Source organism: Pelophylax lessonae, assembly GCF_965119305.1.
Source record: "Pelophylax lessonae genome assembly, chromosome: 3".
NCBI classification, from domain to species: domain Eukaryota; kingdom Metazoa; phylum Chordata; class Amphibia; order Anura; family Ranidae; genus Pelophylax; species Pelophylax lessonae.
In genome coordinates this window covers 663,331,533-663,351,987 of record NC_138770.1, presented here as the reverse complement: position 1 = coordinate 663,351,987, position 20,455 = coordinate 663,331,533, and the positions used below count along the sequence as shown (strand labels likewise).

The window sequence follows — 20,455 nt, the reverse complement described above, 5'->3', positions numbered from 1 at the left end:
AGAGTAATTTCATATTTGTACCACTAGATGTCAGTATGGTACTGCTCTTACACATTAAGTGAAGGAGAACCAATCTGCTAGATATAACAAATCTCTCTATATCAGCCTTTCTCAGCATTTTTACCCCAGAGGAACCCTTCAACTAATTTTTTAGGTCTCAGGGAACTCCTGGTGTTGATGAGTCCATCAGGGAGTCATGGGACGATGCTCCTTACATTGCTGGTGAACAGTGGGAATAATTGCCCCCCTTGCAGTGGTGGGCAGAATGCCACTTTTGCAGTCAAACCAAATTGCACTGGACCTAGAACTATGCAGGCACCATCACATTGGAGGTTAGTTTGCCAAGACTCAAGGACTAGACAACTCTGGAGGCTGCAGCTGCACAGAGAGCGCAGGATCTGGTGGAGAAGCTCTGGCCTCTTTTCTGCTGCTGACTGCTGAGATAAGAGAGAGGGGGGGAAGAGACGAGCCTCTCCACAGCTGCATGCAGAAGCGCAGGATCTGGTGGAGAAGCTCTGGCCTCTTCTCTGCTGCTGAGATGTAGGGGGGGGGGGCAGAGACGAGCCTCTCCACAGCTGCATGCAGAAGCGCAGGATCTGGTGGAGAAGCTCTGGCCTCTTCTCTGCTGCTGAGATGTAGGGGGGGGGGGGGGGAAGAGACGAGCCTCTCCACAGCTGCATGCAGAAGCGCAGAATCTGGTGGAGAAGCTCTGGCCTCTTCTCTGCTGCTGAGATGTGTGGGGGGGGGGGGGCAGAGACGAGCCTCTCCACAGCTGCATGCAGAAGCGCAGGATCTGGTGGAGAAGCTCTGGCCTCTTCTCTGCTGCTGAGATGTAGGGGGGGGGGGGGGGCAGAGACGAGCCTCTCCACAGCTGCATGCAGAAGCGCAGGATCTGGTGGAGAAGCTCTGGCCTCTTCTCTGCTGCTGAGATGTAGGGGGGGGGGGGGGAAGAGACGAGCCTCTCCACAGCTGCATGCAGAAGCGCAGAATCTGGTGGAGAAGCTCTGGCCTCTTCTCTGCTGCTGAGATGTGTGGGGGGGGGGGGCAGAGACGAGCCTCTCCACAGCTGCATGCAGAAGCGCAGGATCTGGTGGAGAAGCTCTGGCCTCTTCTCTGCTGCTGAGATGTGTGGGGGGGGGGGGCAGAGACGAGCCTCTCCACAGCTGCATGCAGAAGCGCAGGATCTGGTGGAGAAGCTCTAGCCTCTTCTCTGCTGCTGACTGCTGAGACGGGGGGGGGGGGGGTCAGAGACAAGCCTCTCCACAGCTGCATGCAGAAGTGCAGGATCTGGTGGAGAAGCTCTGGCCTCTTCTCTGCTGCTGACTGCTGAGACAGGGGGGCAGAGACGAGCCTCTCCACAGCTGCATGCAGAAGCGCAGGATCTGGTGGAGAAGCTCTGGCCTCTTCCCTGCTGCTGACTGCTGAGGTGGGGGGGGGGCAGAGACGAGTCTCTCCACAGCTGCATGCAGAAGCGCAGGATCTGGTGGAGAAGCTCTGGCCTCTTCCCTGCTGCTGACTGCTGAGGTGGGGGGGGGGGCAGAGACGAGCCTCTCCACAGCTGCATGCAGAAGCGCAGGATCTGGTGGAGAAGTTCTGGCCTCTTCTCTTAACTGCTGAGACAGGGTGGGGCCCGAGATGGGACCAAGACTGGTATTATATCCGGGGACACTTGGCCTCATTTACAATATAATATCTTATCCCTGACTTTTCTTACTCAGTTCTTTAACCACTTGCTGACCATCAACAGTACATTTACTTACTGGTGGGCGGCTCCTCTGGGCACCGCGACCTACCTATATGTGATGGTGCTCATGTGCACCGAATGCCTCCCCTGGGGTGCTCAGCAGCGCTATCCACAACCACTCTATCCACTGGACACAGCAGATTGTGGTGCTTGGTATGGGCTGCTGAGAGCCCCCGGATAGCGATCACATGACAAGAGCCATGTATAGAACCCATTCATGACATCACTGTGTACTACTGTGTGTGATCACATGGTACCTGAGCCAATCACAGCATCACAATTGTAAACAATGAGTCATCAATGAAAGCCATTCATGACAGTTTAAACAATTGCTGTTATAGTGATCATCACAGTGTAAAGCAGAAAAAAATCCATGATCACCTCCCCCTCCCCCACCAGTGCTGGGGTTATTATTGCATCCACTGACACCAATACTGGGGGTTATCACTGTGATTATTAACACTATTGCTGGGGTTTTTTATTACATCCACAGGCACAAATACTGGGGGTTATTATTACTATTGTGGCTATTGACATCAATACTGGGGGTTATTATTCCATACACGGACATTAATAATAGGGAATATTATTGCATCCACTGACACCAATATTGGGAATTATCATTGCTACCACCGACACCAATATTGGGGATTATCATTGCTACCACCGACACCAATATTGGGGATTATCATTGCTATCACTGACACCAATATTGGGGATTATCATTGCTACCACTGACACCAATATTGGGGATTATCATTGCTACCACTGACACCAATATTGGGGATTATCATTGCTATCACTGACACCAATATTGGGGATTATCATTGCTATCACTGACACCAATATTGGGGATTATCATTGCTATCACCGACACCAATATTGGGGATTATCATTGCTACCACTGACACCAATATTGGGGATTATCATTGCTACCACTGACACCAATATTGGGGATTATCATTGCTACCACTGACACCAATATTGGGGGATTATCATTGCTACCACTGACACCAATGCTGGGTGTCAAAAACAAGCATTAGGACTGACATTTCCTGGTGTTGAGGTGTGTGCAAGCTAATTCATTTTGAATGGGCTGCCTAACATGACCTCCTTCCCCCTTAATGCATGAAAATGCTCTGCTATTGTGCAGCCTTCTCTAAATCTGAGGGCTGCACTCAAGGTCCTCTGTAATTTTTAAATTGACCCCCTCCGCTGTTGGTATATAGAATGGCCGGTGTGTGGAGTGTTCAGCATTTTCTTTTAATTTTATGTGATGAAGAAGGTAAAGAAAGCATAAATCTCAACTTTCTGAGATGGGAACAAGGGACACCTATTAGCGAAAGAATGTAGTCATAGGACACACCCCCTGCCACTCCCCCTTAACCACTCGCCACCCATATAACTTACTTATAGGGCGGCAAGGTGGCGCTGCTGCACTGGATACCTAAGATACTTAGTACGTGACATACATAGTACGTGACATACGTAGTACGTGACATACCTAGTACGTGACATACCTAGTACGTGACATACATAGTACGTGATATACCTAGTACGTGACATACATAGTACGTGACATACCTAGTACGTGATATACCTAGTACGTGATATACCTAGTACGTGACATACCTAGTACGTGACATACCTAGTACGTGACATACCTAGTACGTGACATACCTAGTACGTGATATACCTAGTACGTGACATACCTAGTACGTGACATACCTAGTACGTGACATACCTAGTACGTGACATACCTAGTACGTGATATACCTAGTACGTGACATACCTAGTACGTGATATACCTAGTACGTGACATACCTAGTACGTGATATACCTAGTACGTGACATACCTAGTACGTGACATACCTAGTACGTGATATACCTAGTACGTGACATACCTAGTACGTGACATACCTAGTACGTGATATACCTAGTACGTGACATACCTAGTACGTGACATACCTAGTACGTGATATACATAGTACGTGACATACCTAGTACGTGACATACCTAGTACGTGACATACCTAGTACGTGACATACCTAGTACGTGACATACCTAGTACGTGACATACATAGTACGTGACATACCTAGTACGTGACATACATAGTACGTGACATACCTAGTACGTGACATACCTAGTACGTGACATACCTAGTACGTGACATACATAGTACGTGACATACCTAGTACGTGACATACATAGTACGTGATCCGACACTTCTGGGTCTGGGGCGCCCATGCGCACCACCGGTGGCCCACTCCCGAATTGATTATACACAGTGGGAGCTGATCTGTGGGTACCGTGGACTCTATTTCCACCGGCACCCACCGATCATCCAGCACAGAGGCAGAACAGCGGTCTGTCCGTAGGGAAGGCATTGATCCTGTGTTCCCGCAAAACAGAGACATGGATCAATGCCTTCCTCCAGTAAAATCACCTCCCACACTGTGAGAAAACACAAGCTAGGCACAGAGTTAACCCTTTGATGTTAACCCCTTCCCTGCCAGTGTCATTAGTACAGTGACAGTTTATATTTTTGCCCTTGATCACTGTATTAGTGTCACTGGTCCCCAAAAAGTGTCAGTTAGTGTCCGACTGTCTGCCGCAATCTCGCAGTCCCGCTATAAGTCACTGATTGCTGCAATTACCAGGAAAATAAATACATTTAATTAAACTAAAAAAAATAAATAATTGCCTTACACTGGAGCCAAATAGAGATTAGTATGCCCGCATCCCAAAATCAATACATACAACAGGAAAAACCCTCTGGGTGGGACTTTTAAGGGCCCTTAAAAGTCCCACCCAGAGGGTTTTTCCTGTTGTATGTATAAAAAAATAAATAAATACAAATATCATATAGTTTGTAGATGTTATAACTTTTGTGCAAACCAATCAATATACGCTTATTGGGTTGTTTTTTTTTTTTAACCAATACTATGTAGCAGAATACTTTTTGACCTACAGTAAATTGATGAAGAAATTAGATTTTTTCAATTTTTTATTGATGTGTTTTATAGCACAAAGTAAAAAAATATTGTTTTTTTTTTTAAATGTCGCTTTTTTTTGTTTATAGTGTTAAAAATAAAAACCGCAGAGGTGATAAAATACCACCAAAAGAAAGTTCTATTTGTGGAAAAAAAGGACATCATTTTATTTGAATACAGGGTCGTACGACCGCGCAATTGTCAGGTATAGTAACGCAGTGCCGTATCGCAAAAAAAATAGGTCTGGTCATGAAGGGGGGTAAATCTTCTGGAGGTCAAGCGGTTAAAGGAAAATTATACAAAAAAAAAAAAAAAAAGATTAGTTAAACCCACAAGTGCTTTTTTTTTTACCACTACTATTCCTTTATATTGGCTTTTGAAATTTACAAATACAGCAATTTAGAAATTGGATGGAAGGTTTAGCGCTGGGAAACATTTTTTAAAAGATAAAAAGTGCTTTTTATATACAACTATATAGATCAGACCAAAATGAGGGACAAATGAGGAGGAAAGAGGGACAGAGGGACTTTGTTCCAAATCAGGGACAGTCCCTCGGAATCAGGGACAGTCCCTCGGAATCAGGGACAGCTGGGAGCTATGAAGAAAGGGGTGGCAGCACCCAAATGGGGGGCCTAAACACCCAAAACAGGAACAAAGTCATCCACTATGGTAACATGACGATAAACTTTAAAATATATACAAATAATTGGGTTATAAGAGTCTCACCTCATCCATGGAAGATTTCTTACAATCATCATCATCATCTTCGTCATCTTCATCACTTTCAATGTCTGCTTCACCTGAAAAACAATAAACCAACACAAATTTTAGGCCTACTCTTCTGTTCAGGGTCCACAGTGTCCATATTTTAAAAATATGAGAGCTGCACCGAAAGTGATACAAAAGTGGGCATAACTTTTTTTATTAACCTCCCTGGCGGTATGATTCTTTTGGATTTTAGGTGCTGAAAGCGGTACCATTATTTTGCATGTAATTCTTGTGAATGAGCAGCCCAAACCAACTGTATACATTTATTATTTATATATATATATATATATATATATATATATATATATATATATACATATATATATATATATATATATACATACATACATACATACATACATACATACATATATATATATATATATATATATATATACATATATTTATATATATATATATATATATATATATATATATATATATATATACACACATAAAAAGTACAGTAAAACTGCAGGAAAGGGCACTGGGGGGCAAACTAATGTGATTTTTTTTTTTATTTTGAATGGTATCAGTGTGTTTGGTGTGTTTTTACATTTGAATTTGCCGCCGGTTCCACCCCCCTGCGAACGTCACGTCGCAGGAGACGGAAGCCGGGGCACGGAGATGATCGGGAGGAAGATCCGCCGCGAGACACCGCCGGGACACATCGCTGGATCCCGGTGACAAGGTAAATAACCCTGCTTACAGGATCCAGCGATGCTTCTGGCGGTACCCCGAGTGTGGCTCGGGGTTACCGCTTTTGGCTCTGAAATTTAACCCCGAGCCACGCTCGGGAATACCGCTAAGAAGGTTAAAGTGATACTAAACACACACTGTTTAATTTATATTGCCCCTTCTATTTCTGTATGTGGATGATGTCACTGTAATTATTTAAAATTAAAAAGAAAAAATGTTTTTAATAAAAAAGTACTTTTTTCCTAATCGATATATAGATATCACATGACCCAACTCTCTCCCAGCCTGTCTGCAGGGAAACATAAGCAGGAGGAGCTTGTAGTCCTCTGCTGCTGATCAATGCTGATCAAAAAAAAGACAAAAAAATAGCCTTTGGGATACAGAGTAAAAATAAATAATTAACATCAATAAACTGTTTTAAATTGTCAAACAAATCTATATTTGAAATTAAATCTTTATTATTTCTGGTATCGGCGGATTTCTGCCAGTCACAGGCTGTGTCACACCCCTCCAGCCTCTGTCTTAGAATAAGAGGTAGGTGAAGCCTCCATTAATCTACGTGAAATATTCCACCCCCATTGTGTTTAGCTGGTTAGTCGGCATGGAGGAGGAGGGAGGGATCGGGCTGTCATTCACCACTGTGTATACGCCCACATGTGTGACTCTATAGTCACATGGGCTGCTCAGATGTGATGGGGAGGAAATGCTCAGCATAGAAACTCAAAAAACTGAGCATGTGCAGAGCTGCCACCACAGTTGCAAAATCCCTAGCTGAAATGGGGACATGGGCAGAAGGGGGAGATAGAGAGCAGCAGGATCAACCAGGTTTTTTGCAGATTACAGAAAAAAAATCTCATAGTGACTGAGTGAGACTGAACAGCATGGAATACACCATTTATTGATAGTTTTTTTATGATGTGGTTTTAGTAACACTTTAACTTCCATAAGTTGTTCAAATTTCACATGTTGGTAGAATAACTCTTCCTCTATAGTAATTCTTCTTTATAATGGATTCCAAGTAGAAGCAATGTGCTGTCATTGAGTTCTTGATGAAGGAGGGGGTGAAGGCCGTCCGACATCCACAGAAGGCTACAGAATGTTTATGGAGATGACACCACTGATACGAGCAATGTCTCGTCATTGGTGACTCTTGCCAAAGGGTCATCTCCAGGGATATTCTAAAGCCTTCTTTGGATGTTGGACAGCCTGCACCCTTCTTTTTCAAGAACTCAATGACGGCACATTGCTTCTGCTTGGAATCCATTATCTACGTGGAATGAAAAAGAAGAAGAAGAAGACAAAGAGTTATTATGGAGAAAGAGTTACCTCTACCAACATGTGAAATTTGAACGATCGATGTGCAGTAAGTTAATAAATAGTGCAAATTTCACATGTTGGTAGTGTAACTTTTTCTATAGTAAATCTTCTTCTTTTTCATTGCTGTTAAGTAATCGATTCCAAGCAGAAGCAATGTGCCTTCACTGAGATCTTGATGAAGAAGGAGTGTACGGTGTTCGACATCCACAGAAGGCTACAGAATGTTTACAGAGATGACACCATTGACTAGAGTCATCAATGGCGAGATATTGCTCTTGTCAAAGGTGTCATCTCTGTAAACATTCTGTAGCCTTCCGTGGATGTCAAACAGCCTATACCCCTTCTTCATCAAGATCTCAGTGAAGGCACATTGCTTCTGCTTGGAGTCCTTTATTTTCAGAAGAAGAAGGAAGAGGAGAGAAGAAGAAGGAAGAGGAGAGAATGAGGAAGAGGAGAAAAGAAGAAAGTAGAAGTAAGAAAAGAAGAAGAAGGAAGAAGGAAGGAAATAAGAAGAAAGAAGAACGATGAAGGAAGAAGAAGAAGGATGAAGGAAGAAGAAGAAGGCACAGGGAGAAAGAAGAAGAAAGAAGAAGGAAGAAAAGAAGAAGAATGAAGAAGAAAGAAAAAAAAAAAAAAAGGATGAAGAAAGAGGAAAAAAGAAGGAAGAAGAAATAGGAAGAAGAAAAAAATAGACAGAAGAAGGAATAGGAAAGAAGAAGGAAGAAGATCAAAATAGAAAGGAAGAAGAAGGAAGAAAGAAGAAGGAAGAGGAACAAGAAAAAGGAGGAAGAAGAAAATAGAAAGAAGAAGGAAGAAGAAGGAAAAAGAAGATAGAAGAAAGAAAAAAAAGGAGGAGAAGAAAGGCGAAAGAGGAAGGAAACAGAAGAAGGAAGTAAAAAGAAGATGGAAGAAGAAGGATGAAGGAAGAAGAAGAAGAAGAAGAAGGATTAAGGAAGAAGAAGAAGGATTAAGGAAGAAGAAGAAGGCACAGGGAGAAATAAGAAGAAGGAAGAAAAGAAGAAGAAGGAAGAAAAAAGAAGAATGAAGAAGAAAGAAAAAAAAGAAGGATGAAGAAAAAATAAGAAAGAGGAAAGAAGAAGGAAGAAGATAAAAATAGACAGAAGAAGGAATAGGAAAGAAGAAGGAAGAAGATGAAAACAAAAAGAAGAAGGAAGGAAGAAGAAGTAAGAGGAAGAAGAAGAAGGAAGAAGAAGAAAAAAGAAGATAGAAGGAAAAAAAAGGAGGAGAAGAAAGGAGAAAGAGGAAGGAAACAGAAGAAGAAAGAAGATAATAGAAAGAAGATGGAAGAAGAAGGATGAAGGAAGAAGAAGGCACATGGAGAAATAAGAAGAAGGAAGAAAAGACGAAGAATGAGGAAGAAAGAAAAAAAGAAGGATGAAGAAAAAAGAAGAAAGAGGAAAGAAGAAGATAAAAATAGACAGAAGAAGGAATAGGAAAGTAGAAGAAAGAAGATGAAAACAAAAAGAAGAAGGAAGAAGAAGGAAAGAAGAAGAAGTAAGAGGAAGAAGAAAGAAGAAAACAGAAAGAAGGAAGATGAAGAAGAAGAAGAAGGAAGGAGAAAATAGAAAGAAGAAAGAAAAAAGAAGATAGATGAAAGAAAAAAAAAAGGAGGAGAAGAAAGGAGAAAGAAGAAGGAAGGAAGGAAGGAAGGAAGAAGAAGAAGAAGAAAAAAGAAGAAAGAAAAGAAAAGGAGAAGAAAGGAGAAAAAAGAGGAAGGAAACAGAAGATGGAAGAAGAAAGAAGATAATAGAAAGAAGACGGAAGAAGAAGGATAAAGGAAGAAGAAGAAGGATGAAGGAAGAAGAAGAAGGCACAGGAAGAAAGAAGAAGAAGGAAGAAGAAAAGTTACTCTAACATGTGACATTTGAACCACTTATGTAAGGTAATAAAGTTTTGCCCACTTTTGCATTACTTTCGGTACAGCCCTCGTATAATAATAAAAATGGACACATTTTACCACCAGCTCCAAGCCTGACTCATGATATTTATTCTGCCCCTTTACTGGACCCAATTACTCTAATGGACATGAAACATCTATAATTCTAGTTCCAATTTTCAGTCATGCATTTTAGAACACCATAGATCAGTGAAGCCCATTTGTCGCCGGTGTTTATGCCAACTCCGTCCAATAAAAATGACTGAATAGAAGAAAGAGCCGCTTTGTCAAAAAAAAAAAAAAAAAAAGAAAAGCAAAAGCAAAGTCGCATGTAAGATTACTTCAAACCTCAAGAGCAAGAAGAGTTTAATCCATAAATCATGGCTGGACGCGTTTATCTGCTTCTAAGTTTAGTATTCAGGCTGATGAATCAAAAACAGATTTTGTCCCGACCCTTAAATAACGTAAACTAATACAAGACAATGCTGCTATTAGAGCAGCACAAGACATGAAATATCAATACAGAAGATTTACATCACAAATTCCCAATGACCTATGAAATAATCCCCACAAAAACAAACTCAAGGACCTTCTTAGAGCTTGGGAAGCCCTCCATTCCTGGGACCGATAAATGGAGAATTTGGTATGAAAGTAATAAACATGTTATACTTACCTACTAATGCACAGAGCAGCCCCAATCCTCTTCTTCTGGGGTCCCCTGCCAGCACTCTCCCCTACTCCTCTTCTGTGTCTGACCCCATAGCAAGCTGTGTGCTATGCGGCTGCACTGCTCTCGAGCCAGGCTGTGTGCATCTATAGATGCGCGCAGCCTCGCCCTGCCCCCTCCTCACAGGATTTGACTGACAGCAGCAGGAGCCAATGGCTGCTGCATGAACATCCTGTAAGAAGAGAAAGACAGGAGGGAAGACATGCATATGGGCACAGCGCTGGATCGATATGGTAAGTGTTTAGAGTGGGAAAGCGGCACAGCAAGTGGCAAAATGTTTTTTTACCTTAATGCAAGTGTATATACTGTGTGAATATATATATATATATATATATATATATATATATATATATATATAGTGCTTTAAGTGGGCCGGTATGCATTGGTACTCAGTACCGCCACTTCCAAATATGGCTCTTGAGCATACCGCCACCTCTATGTGCGCCTTAGCGAACCAGTACGCTCATTTTGGACATCTGCGCCCTCAATTGCCCCCCCCCCCCCAAGAATATTTCCCACTCCAGAGCTAGACCAGTCACCACCAGTGAGTTCCCCTGCTCCGGAGTCCCAGCCCAGGCCGGGGGGGGGGGGGGGGGGTTGGTGCTCTTTGGGGACCCTGATGTGGGGTGGGGGAGGGGGCGAAAAAATTTATAGGCTATAATAGAGTACTGGCACCTCTTTTGGGCCACTTAAAGCACTGTATATATATATATATATATATATATATATATATACACACACATACAGTATGTATTTATATATATATATTTCTTTAAGCTTAGGAAAAAAATAGGGATTAGTTGGAACCCCTGTCATGTGTTTACTCTTCTTTTTTTTTTTTCAGTGTTTACTCTTCTTGTATCCCCATTGGAAAGATTCAGCCTCTCTACTCTTGACCATTGGTGGGAAATCCCCCAAAAAAATGGAAAGGGGGGCACCTGTTTCAGTGACCCCTGTCTTAAAGGGGAACTATAAGTAATTCTCCTGCACTCAGGTGCTGTGCTTAAGGGAAAAGACTTTGTTGATAGTGTCTAGGACCTTGCTGACCTTTCAGGACCATGGGTATCCACATCTACTAGAAAACTACGAAAACAAGAGAAGGGCGCACCGACCTAGTGCAATACCGTAAAACATTTATTGAAGGGTAAAAAGAGTATTATACATCATACTCACAAACGCATGTTGCTAATATGCATATAAAATCCTCATACAGTCAGGTGTCCTCCAGGACATGGATTCTTCCAGTGCTGCAGAAGGGCTGGATGGTGTCCGTACTGGTAAGGCTGACGCGTTTCAAGGGAGAGCCCTCTTCATCAGAGCCAAAAGTACAAATGACCTACTACACATCCGGTCTGCTGAGCTCTACATATATGTGTAGTAGGTCATTTGTGCTTTTGGCTCTGATGAAGAGGGCTCTCCCTTGAAACACGTCAGCCTTACCAGTATGGACACCATCCAGCCCTTCTGCAGCACTGGAAGAATCCATGTCCTGGAGGTCACCTGACTGTATTAGGGTTTTTTTTTTTTTTAATGCGTATTTGCAACATGTGTTTGTGAGTATGATGTATGGTACTCTTTTTAGCCTCCAATACATGTTTTTACGATATTGCCAGGGCCGGCGCTACCTATAGGCAAGGTAGGCGCTGGCCTAGAGCGCACATTAGTTGGGGGCGCTGTTTGTCTTCTGCGCAGGGCCGCTGATTAGTGGCAGCTTCAAGCTGCATGAAGTACAAATTGCGGTGCGCCCTTCTCTTGTTTTGGTTGTTTTAAAGGGGAACTATCCCTCACTTCCTGTTGCATCTCTGGGACAGGAATCGAAGAGTTATCCCCTTCCCTCAATGGTATGGTCAGCAAACCGAAAACTGATGGGCGTATTATTTATTCAAAACCCCAAAAAAATAATTTTTAAATACACTGTAAAAACATTTTCAAATGGCTACATTAATTGCATATACTGTACATTTGCTTGCATTATTATTATTAATATTAGTATTATTATAGGTATTTATATTGCGCCGTCAACTTATGCAGCGCTTTACATGTATATTGTACATTTAACTTCAAAATTGTCCACTGCTGTCATTAAAAAAGCAAAATGCAGCACATGGAGTGAGACTCATCTTGCTCTTAAAGATAATGGGGCTTTTGCCAAAGCTGACTGCTCTGAGGGCAGACCTTTCCCTGATTCTCACTGTATATCTGAAGTAAGCACAAGCAGCCAGAAAGTGCGCTTTGCAAAACATACATGTAATTGTACAAAAAAGCCACTAGAGGGCGATGTCTGCTAACTTTTGCCAAGTCAGAGTAACCAATCCCATTCAATTAGTGTTACCAGTGTAATAAAAAGAAGTAAAGGCGAGATGAAAATATAAATAAATAATTATATTTATATATATTATATTATATTTTATAATTATATATATATATTTATAATTTATATTTATAATTATAAGATATTATTATATATATATATATATATATATATATATATATATATATATATATATATATATATATATATATATATATATATATATAATATTTTGCATATACTTTTTTTTTCTAATTGTACTGATAACCTTAATTGAAGAAGAAAAAAATTATATAAAAAAAAAAATATATATATATATATATTTGTAGAGAGGCGAGCCTGGATCACTGAGTGTATTAGCAATCCAGGCCTGATTTTTTGCAGAGGCAGGCATGCTGATTGCACACCTGTAGGCTGAGTTCATAAGCTTCCCAGGGTTAGGCTGGCCATACACTATACAATTTTCTTGTTCAACTTTCCTTTAGATTTACCAAAACCATGTGATATAGGGTCAAACCTACAAACTTTCAATTTGTATGCAATCAGGCAGGCCCTTGTACTACATAGTTTAAGGTAAATCTAAAGGAAATTGAATAAGAAAATTGTATAGTGTATGGCCAGCCTTAGAGCTCAGGACACCCAGACAGGAGGTCAGGCCCAGGAGTCAGGAGGACCCCACCCAACAGACAGGAGGTCTGTGCATGGGAGTCAGTAGGGCTCCCATCCTCTAGGAGTCAGAGGCTGCAGGCCCCAGCCAGAGCGTTCATGTCTGCAGGAGGCAGATGTAGTCCGCGACAGCGCAGCACCACACCTCCCAACTTTTTGAGATGGGAATGAGGGACACCTATTAGCAAAAGTATGTAGGCATAGGACACACCCCCTGCCACGCCCCCTCAAAGAAATTAAAAAAAAAAAAAAAGATTAGTTAAACCCAACAATTTTTTCCCCCCCACTTCTATTCCTTTATACCACATGTGTCAAACACAAGGCCCGCGGGCCGAATCTGGTCCTCCAGGCCATTTAATGTGGCCCTTGCACCTCTCCTGCTGCACTGCCCCCCACCTTGTTACAGCAGAGATGAACAGAACTCCTTTGCCTGATCCCGTGCTTCCCCCTGAAGCCACAGAGAGGCTCGTCTCCACCACCCCAGCAGTTAGCAGCAGAGAGGAGGACACAACCACCCCTACAGATCCTCCACCTCTGTGCAGCCACAGCACCCCCTCGTATCCACCTCCACTGGTCTCAGAATTCAGCAGACTCCGACAGCTTACTCCAGCCCTCCTCTGGTCCACCTCCAGACCATACACTTTCTGCTTCCCAGCTCTGCCTCCAGCTTTTCCCAGCAGCAGCAGAAGGTAAGGGAGGGTGGGGGACTCGACTTCTGATGGTAGGGGGGGCTACAGAAAAAGCCGGCCCTCTGCGGGCGACCATAATGCTGATGCGGCCCGCGATGAAATTGAGTTTGACACCCCTGCTTTATACTGACATTTGAAATTTACAAATGCAGCAATGTAGAAATTAGATGAAAGGTTTAGCACTGGGAAACATTTTTTTTGAAAGATAAAAAGTGCATTTTATATACAACTATATAGATCAGACCAAAATGAGGGACCAATGAGTAGGGACAGAGGGACTTTGTTCTAAATCAGGGACAGTCCCTCGAAATCCGGGACAGTTGGGAGCTATGCAGCACAAAGCTGATCCCAAGTAAGCTACAAGAGAACTTGACTGAAGGATACATTTGTGTTGGCCTGAGGAGCAGACCTAAGGCCTAGGCATGAGGCCTGAAGCAGCCGCCTGGCAAGCGAGTAAGCCAGGAGGCTGGCAGGAACTTTCTGTTCTTTTAAATAAAAGTGGGCTGCCATGCCCTTCAAAATGCAGTCTGGACTGGCACTACTTGGAAATCGCATGCACCATTAGAGTTTAATCACCGCGGATCTCTACAATATAAAAACACACACACGACAGACAGACAGACAGACAGACAGACAGACAGACAGACAGATAGACAGATAGACAGATAGACAGATAGACAGATAGACAGATAGACAGATAGATAGATAGACAGAGAGACAGATAGACAGATAGACAGACAGGTGCATTTCCTAAAATTAGATTATCATCAAAAAGTAAATTTATTTCAGTAATTCAATTCAAAACGTTAAACTCATATATTTTATATAGATGCATTACACACAAGCCTTCAGCTCATCTGCATTGTTGGGTCTGGTGTCTCTGATCTTCTGCTTTACAATACTCCACAGATTCTCTATGGGGTTTAGTTCAGGGGAGTTTACATAGTTGCCAACATTTAAAAAAAAATTTCCAGGGACACTTTGCAGCACAGCTATCAATTGCCACACCCACTTCTCTGAAGCTCCACCCACTCTGCATAATTAATCTCACCTACTTATCAGATTATAGAGTCTACTCCAATATAGAGAGAATTACAGGAGATTAAAAAAAGGGAATTTCAAACTTAAAGCGGAGTTCCACCCAAAAATGGAACTTCCGCTTTAGGTATTCTAACCCCCTGACATGCCACATTTGGGATGTCATTTTTTAGGGGGGGGGAGCGGGTACCTAGTTTTGACAGGTACCCGCTCCCACTTCCCCTCGGAGCGCCGCGGCGCCCTGAGCGGAAGTTCTCCTCTCCCCCTTCCTCCCTGCAATCTTCTGGGACATGTCAGAGGTCCCAGAAGATTGCCGGCCAATCAAGACGTGCAGCGCGACTCGCGCATGCGCAGTGGGTACCCGGCTGTGAAGCCGCAAACTGTCACAGCCGGGTGCCCACAGCAGTGATGCCGGCACCGAGGGAGAGGATCGAGGCTTCGGGCGGCCGCATCGCTGGACCGTTGGACAGGTGAGTGAAATGGCTGGAACTCCGCTTTAAGGCCAAAGTAGCAGAGTTGGAATAATTCTCCCATTCAGCTGCACTACTCCTGAGTAACATTTACGGGCAGCCCGATTAACAGGCGCTTCCAGTGACAATATAAATTACCTGGGACAGGCTCCTATTTGCAGGGACTGTCCCAGGAAAAAAGGGACAGTTGGCAAGTATGAGTTTGCTAGCCAATCAAGCACAGTGATACTATGATCATGTGAAAAGAAACACAGGCGCCACTCTAAGTGCAGTAGCTGGAATTTTATTAAAAGGATGCAACTTAATGTTGGGTACTCACAAGGGTAATAAGTAATCAAGCACATCAGAGAATGCTCCGGTGGAGAGTCAGGATGGCCAGAGCGATAGCAATGGGCAGGCTGCAGCGATATCGCTGTACTTCCTCGTCCCGGGGACACTCAGATGCCGGTCCGTCGTCACTTCCGAGAGCGTGGGCGTGATTACGTCATGGCGCCAGCGCCATGACGTAATCACGCCCACGCTCTCGGAAGTGTTCACTAGTTCATTAGTATGTGTCCAGTATTATCGGTATAGTCTTTTGGTGATACTGTTTTTCCCCGTGGTGCGCCAGTTATTTATTATTTATTATTTATTGTTTATACTATGATCATGTGACCAGGTATTGGTAGTTTTGGCAGTGTGGGCGGTGCCAAGTCCTGCTGGAAAATGAAATCAGCATCTCCATAAATCTGGCCAGTAGAGGGAAGCATGAAGTTCTCTAGAATTTCCTGCTAGAGGGCTGCACTGACTTTGGACTTGATAAAACACAGTGGACCAACACCAACAGGTGACACGGCCCCCCAAATCATCACTGACTGTGGAAACTTCACACTGAACCTCATGCAACTTGGATTCTGTGCCTCTCGACTCCTCCTCCAGACTCTGGGACCTTGATTTCCAAATCAAATGCAACATTTACCCCAGTCAGTGATGATTTGGGGAGCCATGTCATCTGCTGGTGTTGGTCCACTGTGTTTTATCAAGTCCAAAGTCAGTGCTGCCCTCTAGCAGGAAATTCTAGAGAACTTCATGCTTCCCTCTGCTGACCAGCTTGAGGCTGGGGTTTACACTGTGTGTGGCGAGGCTCGCAGCAGGGGCTCTGGTGCATCCCCATTTACGGTTTCAGGTCTGAGTTTTTGGCTGAATTTGGACCTGAAACTGAGCCAAAGACACACAGGACTCTTCTGCAGTGCGTTCTGCAGCCACCCTGGAGATGTGTGAACTGGCTTCATTGAGAGCTGGTCACACTCTCCTGTCATACGAATTGGATGTGAACCCAGCCTTATGGAGATGCTGATTTCATTTTCCAGCAGGACCACTGCACCTGCCCCCACTGCCAAAAGTACCAATACCTGGTCACATGATCATGGTATCACTGTGCTTGATTGGCCAGCAAACTCACCTGACCTAAACCCCATAGAGAAGCTGTGGGGAATTGTCATGAGGAAGATGAGAGACACCAGACCCAACAATGCAGATGAGCTGAAGGCCGCTATCAAAGCAATCTGGGCTTCCATAACACCTCAGCAGTGCCACAGGCTGATCGCCTCCATGCCACGCCGCATTGATGCAGTAATTCATGCAAAAGGAACCCCGAAGTATTGAGTGCATCCTATACTGTACATGGACAGACTTTTCAGTAAGCCAACATTTCTGTATTAAAAATCCTTTTTTCATTGGTCTTATGTAAAATTCTAATTTTCCGCAATACTAAATTGTGGGTTGTCACTAGCTGTAAGCCATAATCATCAAAATTAAAAGAAAGAAATACTTGAAATATATCACTCTGTGTGTAACACATCTATATAAAATATATGAGTTTCACTTTTTGAATTGAATTATTGAATTAAATTAACTTTTTGATAATAATCTAATTTTCAGAGATGCACCTGTATATACAGTATCTCACAAAAGTGAGTACACCCCTCACATTTTGTAAATATTTTATTCTATCTTTTCATGTGACAACACTGAAGAAATGACGCTTTGCTACAATGTAAAGTAGTGAGTGTACAGCTTGTATAACAGTATAAATTTGCTGTCCCCTCCAAATAACTCTACACACAGCCATTAATGTCTAAACCGCAGACAACAATTAGCCATTTTCCCGTCCCCGGTGTCATGTGACTCGTTAGTGTTACAAGGTCTCAGGTGTGAATGGGGAGCAGGTGTGTTAAATTTGGTGTTATCGCTCTCACTCTCTCATACTGGTCACTGGAAATTCAACATGGCACCTCATGGCAAAGAACTCTCTGAGGATCTGAAAAAAAGAATTGTTGCTCTACATAAAGATGGCCTAGGCTATAAGAAGATTGCCAAGACCCTGAAACTGAGCTGCAGCACGGTGGCCAAGACCATACAGCGGTTTCACAGGACAGGTTCTACACAGAACAGGCCTTGCTATGGTCGACCAAAGAAGTTGAGTGCACATGCTCAGCGTCATATCCAGAGGTTGTCTTTGGGAAATAGACGTATGAGTGCTGCCAGCATTGCTGCAGAGGTTGAAGGGGTGGGGGGCTTAGCCTGTCAGTACTCAGACCATACGCCGCACACTGCATCAAATTGGTCTGCATGGCTGTCATCCCAGAAGGAAGCCTCTCCTAAAGATGATGCACAAGAAAGCCCGCAAACAGTTTGCTGAAGACAAGCAGACTAAGGACATGGATTACTGGAACCATGTCCTGTGGTCTGATGAGACCAAGATAAACTGATTTGGTTCAGATGGTGTCAAGTGTGTGTGGCTGCAACCAGGTGAGGAGTACAAAGACAAGTCTGTCTTGCCTACAGTCAAGCATGGTGGTGGGAGTGTCATGGTCTGGGGCTGCATGAGTGTTGCCAGCACTGGGGAGCTACAGTTCATTGAGGGAACCATGAATGCCAACATGTACTGTGACATACTGAAGCAGAGCATGATCCCCTCCCTTCGGAGACTGAGCTGCAGGGCAATATTCCAACATGATAACGACCCCAAACACACCTCCAAGATGACCACTGCCTTACTAAAGAAGCTGAGGGTAAAGGTGATGGACTGGCCAAGCATGTCTCCAGACCTAAACCCTATTGAGCATCTGTGGGGCATCCTCAAACAGAAGGTGGAGGAGCGCAAGGTCTCTAACATCCAGCAGCTCTGTGATGTCAGCATGGAGGAATAGAAGAGGACTCCAGTGGCAACCTGTGAAGCTCTGGTGAACTCCATGCCCAAGAGGGTTAAGACAAATGAAAATGCTAGTTGCTTGGCTGTAATGCTAATGCTTTGAACTTACAGCCAGAACGAATGTAGGGAATCTAGACTTTTCTACAGCTTTTATTTGCAAAATGCTTTTTTCATAGCCAGACAATATTTTATTAAGGCCAGCAATGGCAGCCCCCCCCCCCCCCCCCCCCATATATCTCTTAGCAGGAGTGATTTTTAAGTTGTTGCTTAACAGGTTCCCGACATTTACTGCGGCAGGCTGGCTCTCCTGCGCGAAGCAACATAGCCCTACGTCGGTTGCGTGCGTGGTGCTGAGGGCAGCGGGGATGGCGATACAAGGGGCCGGCGGCCGCAGTTGCCACTGGGCACCCACAATCGCTTTCCGCTGAGAGCGAAGGACAGTCAGCTGTTGTAAACACAGCCGACCGTTCTTCTCTCTAAAATGATCACAGAGCTCCTGTGATCCTTCTTTATAGGATGACAGGTCTCTATGGTCATTTCACAAGCCCATCCCCCATACAGTTAGAAAACACTCCCCTAGGCTCACACTTAACCCTTTGATCCCCACTGTGTTAACCCCTTCCCTGCCAGTGTCATTAGTAAAGTAACAGTGTATATTTTTTAGCATTGATTACTGTAGTAATGCCACTGGTCCCCCAAACGTGTCAAAAATGTCAGTTAGGGGTCCGATCTGTCCGCCGCAATGTCGCAGTCCCGCTAAAAATCGCAGATCGCCGCCATTACTAGTAAAAAAATAAATAAATAAAAATGACATAAATCTTTCCTGTAGTTTGTAGATGCGATAACCGTAAATCTGTATAAATCTGACACATCTCATTATCTCAGCGGCTGTGCCTCCCATATATGAATGTTATTAGTAGCTATTTTATAGACAGTATTGGGGCTTGTTAGGCTTATAGAAATAACTATAAATAACTATAAAATGGAGGTTTTCTGCGCTAAGAAATGATGAATACATTCTGTGTAAGAAAAAAAGAAAGACAGCAGCACACGTGGATCAATAGAAAAATATCCAAAAAACAGTAGTATATATGTATATATATGTATATATATATAGCGCTATCCAAATGGTTTGTGTCCAAAACCAAATAATAAATAAATGATAAACTTAATCAAACAAGTCATTTTGCAATAATAACATCCTAAGTGATTAGATAATAAGTCCATGTGAGTCCATATAGAAAAAAGACACATATCGGTGAAATATTGAAGAGAAAAGGAAGTGATGGAAAGAAGAACCACAAGTCCCAGCAAGCAACTACCACTCAGTTTCTGTTGTTGATTATTAAGGAGGGGACACCCGTGGAGGATCACTCAAAATCCAAACCTATGACGAAACGCGTTGGATGGAGTCAGACGTGACGCAACCACGCCCCCAGAGCCAGCCTTCTGTGAATGTTTGCGGGGACGCCGCAACACATTGAGCTTGAGCTTCACATTTATGGCTACCTGTCTGTTTATGGTTTTTATACATGTGAGTGGAACACTTTGTTTTTAATAAACTGTGCTTGTTTTTACGGTATCACGCTATGTTCCTATCATTTCTTTACACACATATGTCCTTGAATACTGGAGTTGAACCTTTGTTACTTACATCGATCTGCACCTGGTGAATTTCCTTACAAAACCAATTAAGCCTTCTTAGGTCTATCCATTAAGTTGGGAGACCAACATTATCTGGTAAGCTGCTTTTTTGGATTTTGGGTGATCCTCCACGGGTGTCCCCTCCTTAATAATCAACAACAGAAACGGAGTGGTAGTTGCTTGCTGGGACTTGAGGTTCCTCTTTCCATCACTTCCTTTTCTCTTCAATATTTCACCGATATTAATTTGTCTTTTTTCTATACAGTGCCTTGCGAAAGTATTCGGCCCCCTTGAACTT

At 43.2% G+C, this 20,455-nt stretch overlaps 1 protein-coding gene across 1 annotated transcript in view; it reads right to left on the bottom strand.

The window, feature by feature from the left end:
* PLCB1 (phospholipase C beta 1) overlaps positions 1 to 20,455 on the bottom strand; it is a 1,154,983-nt gene that overhangs the window by 243,373 nt on the left and 891,155 nt on the right. The window contains exon 15 of the mRNA XM_082249959.1: positions 5,465 to 5,538. Coding sequence (XP_082106085.1) covers positions 5,465 to 5,538 — 74 coding nt within the window. The remainder of the gene's footprint in view (positions 1 to 5,464; positions 5,539 to 20,455) is intronic.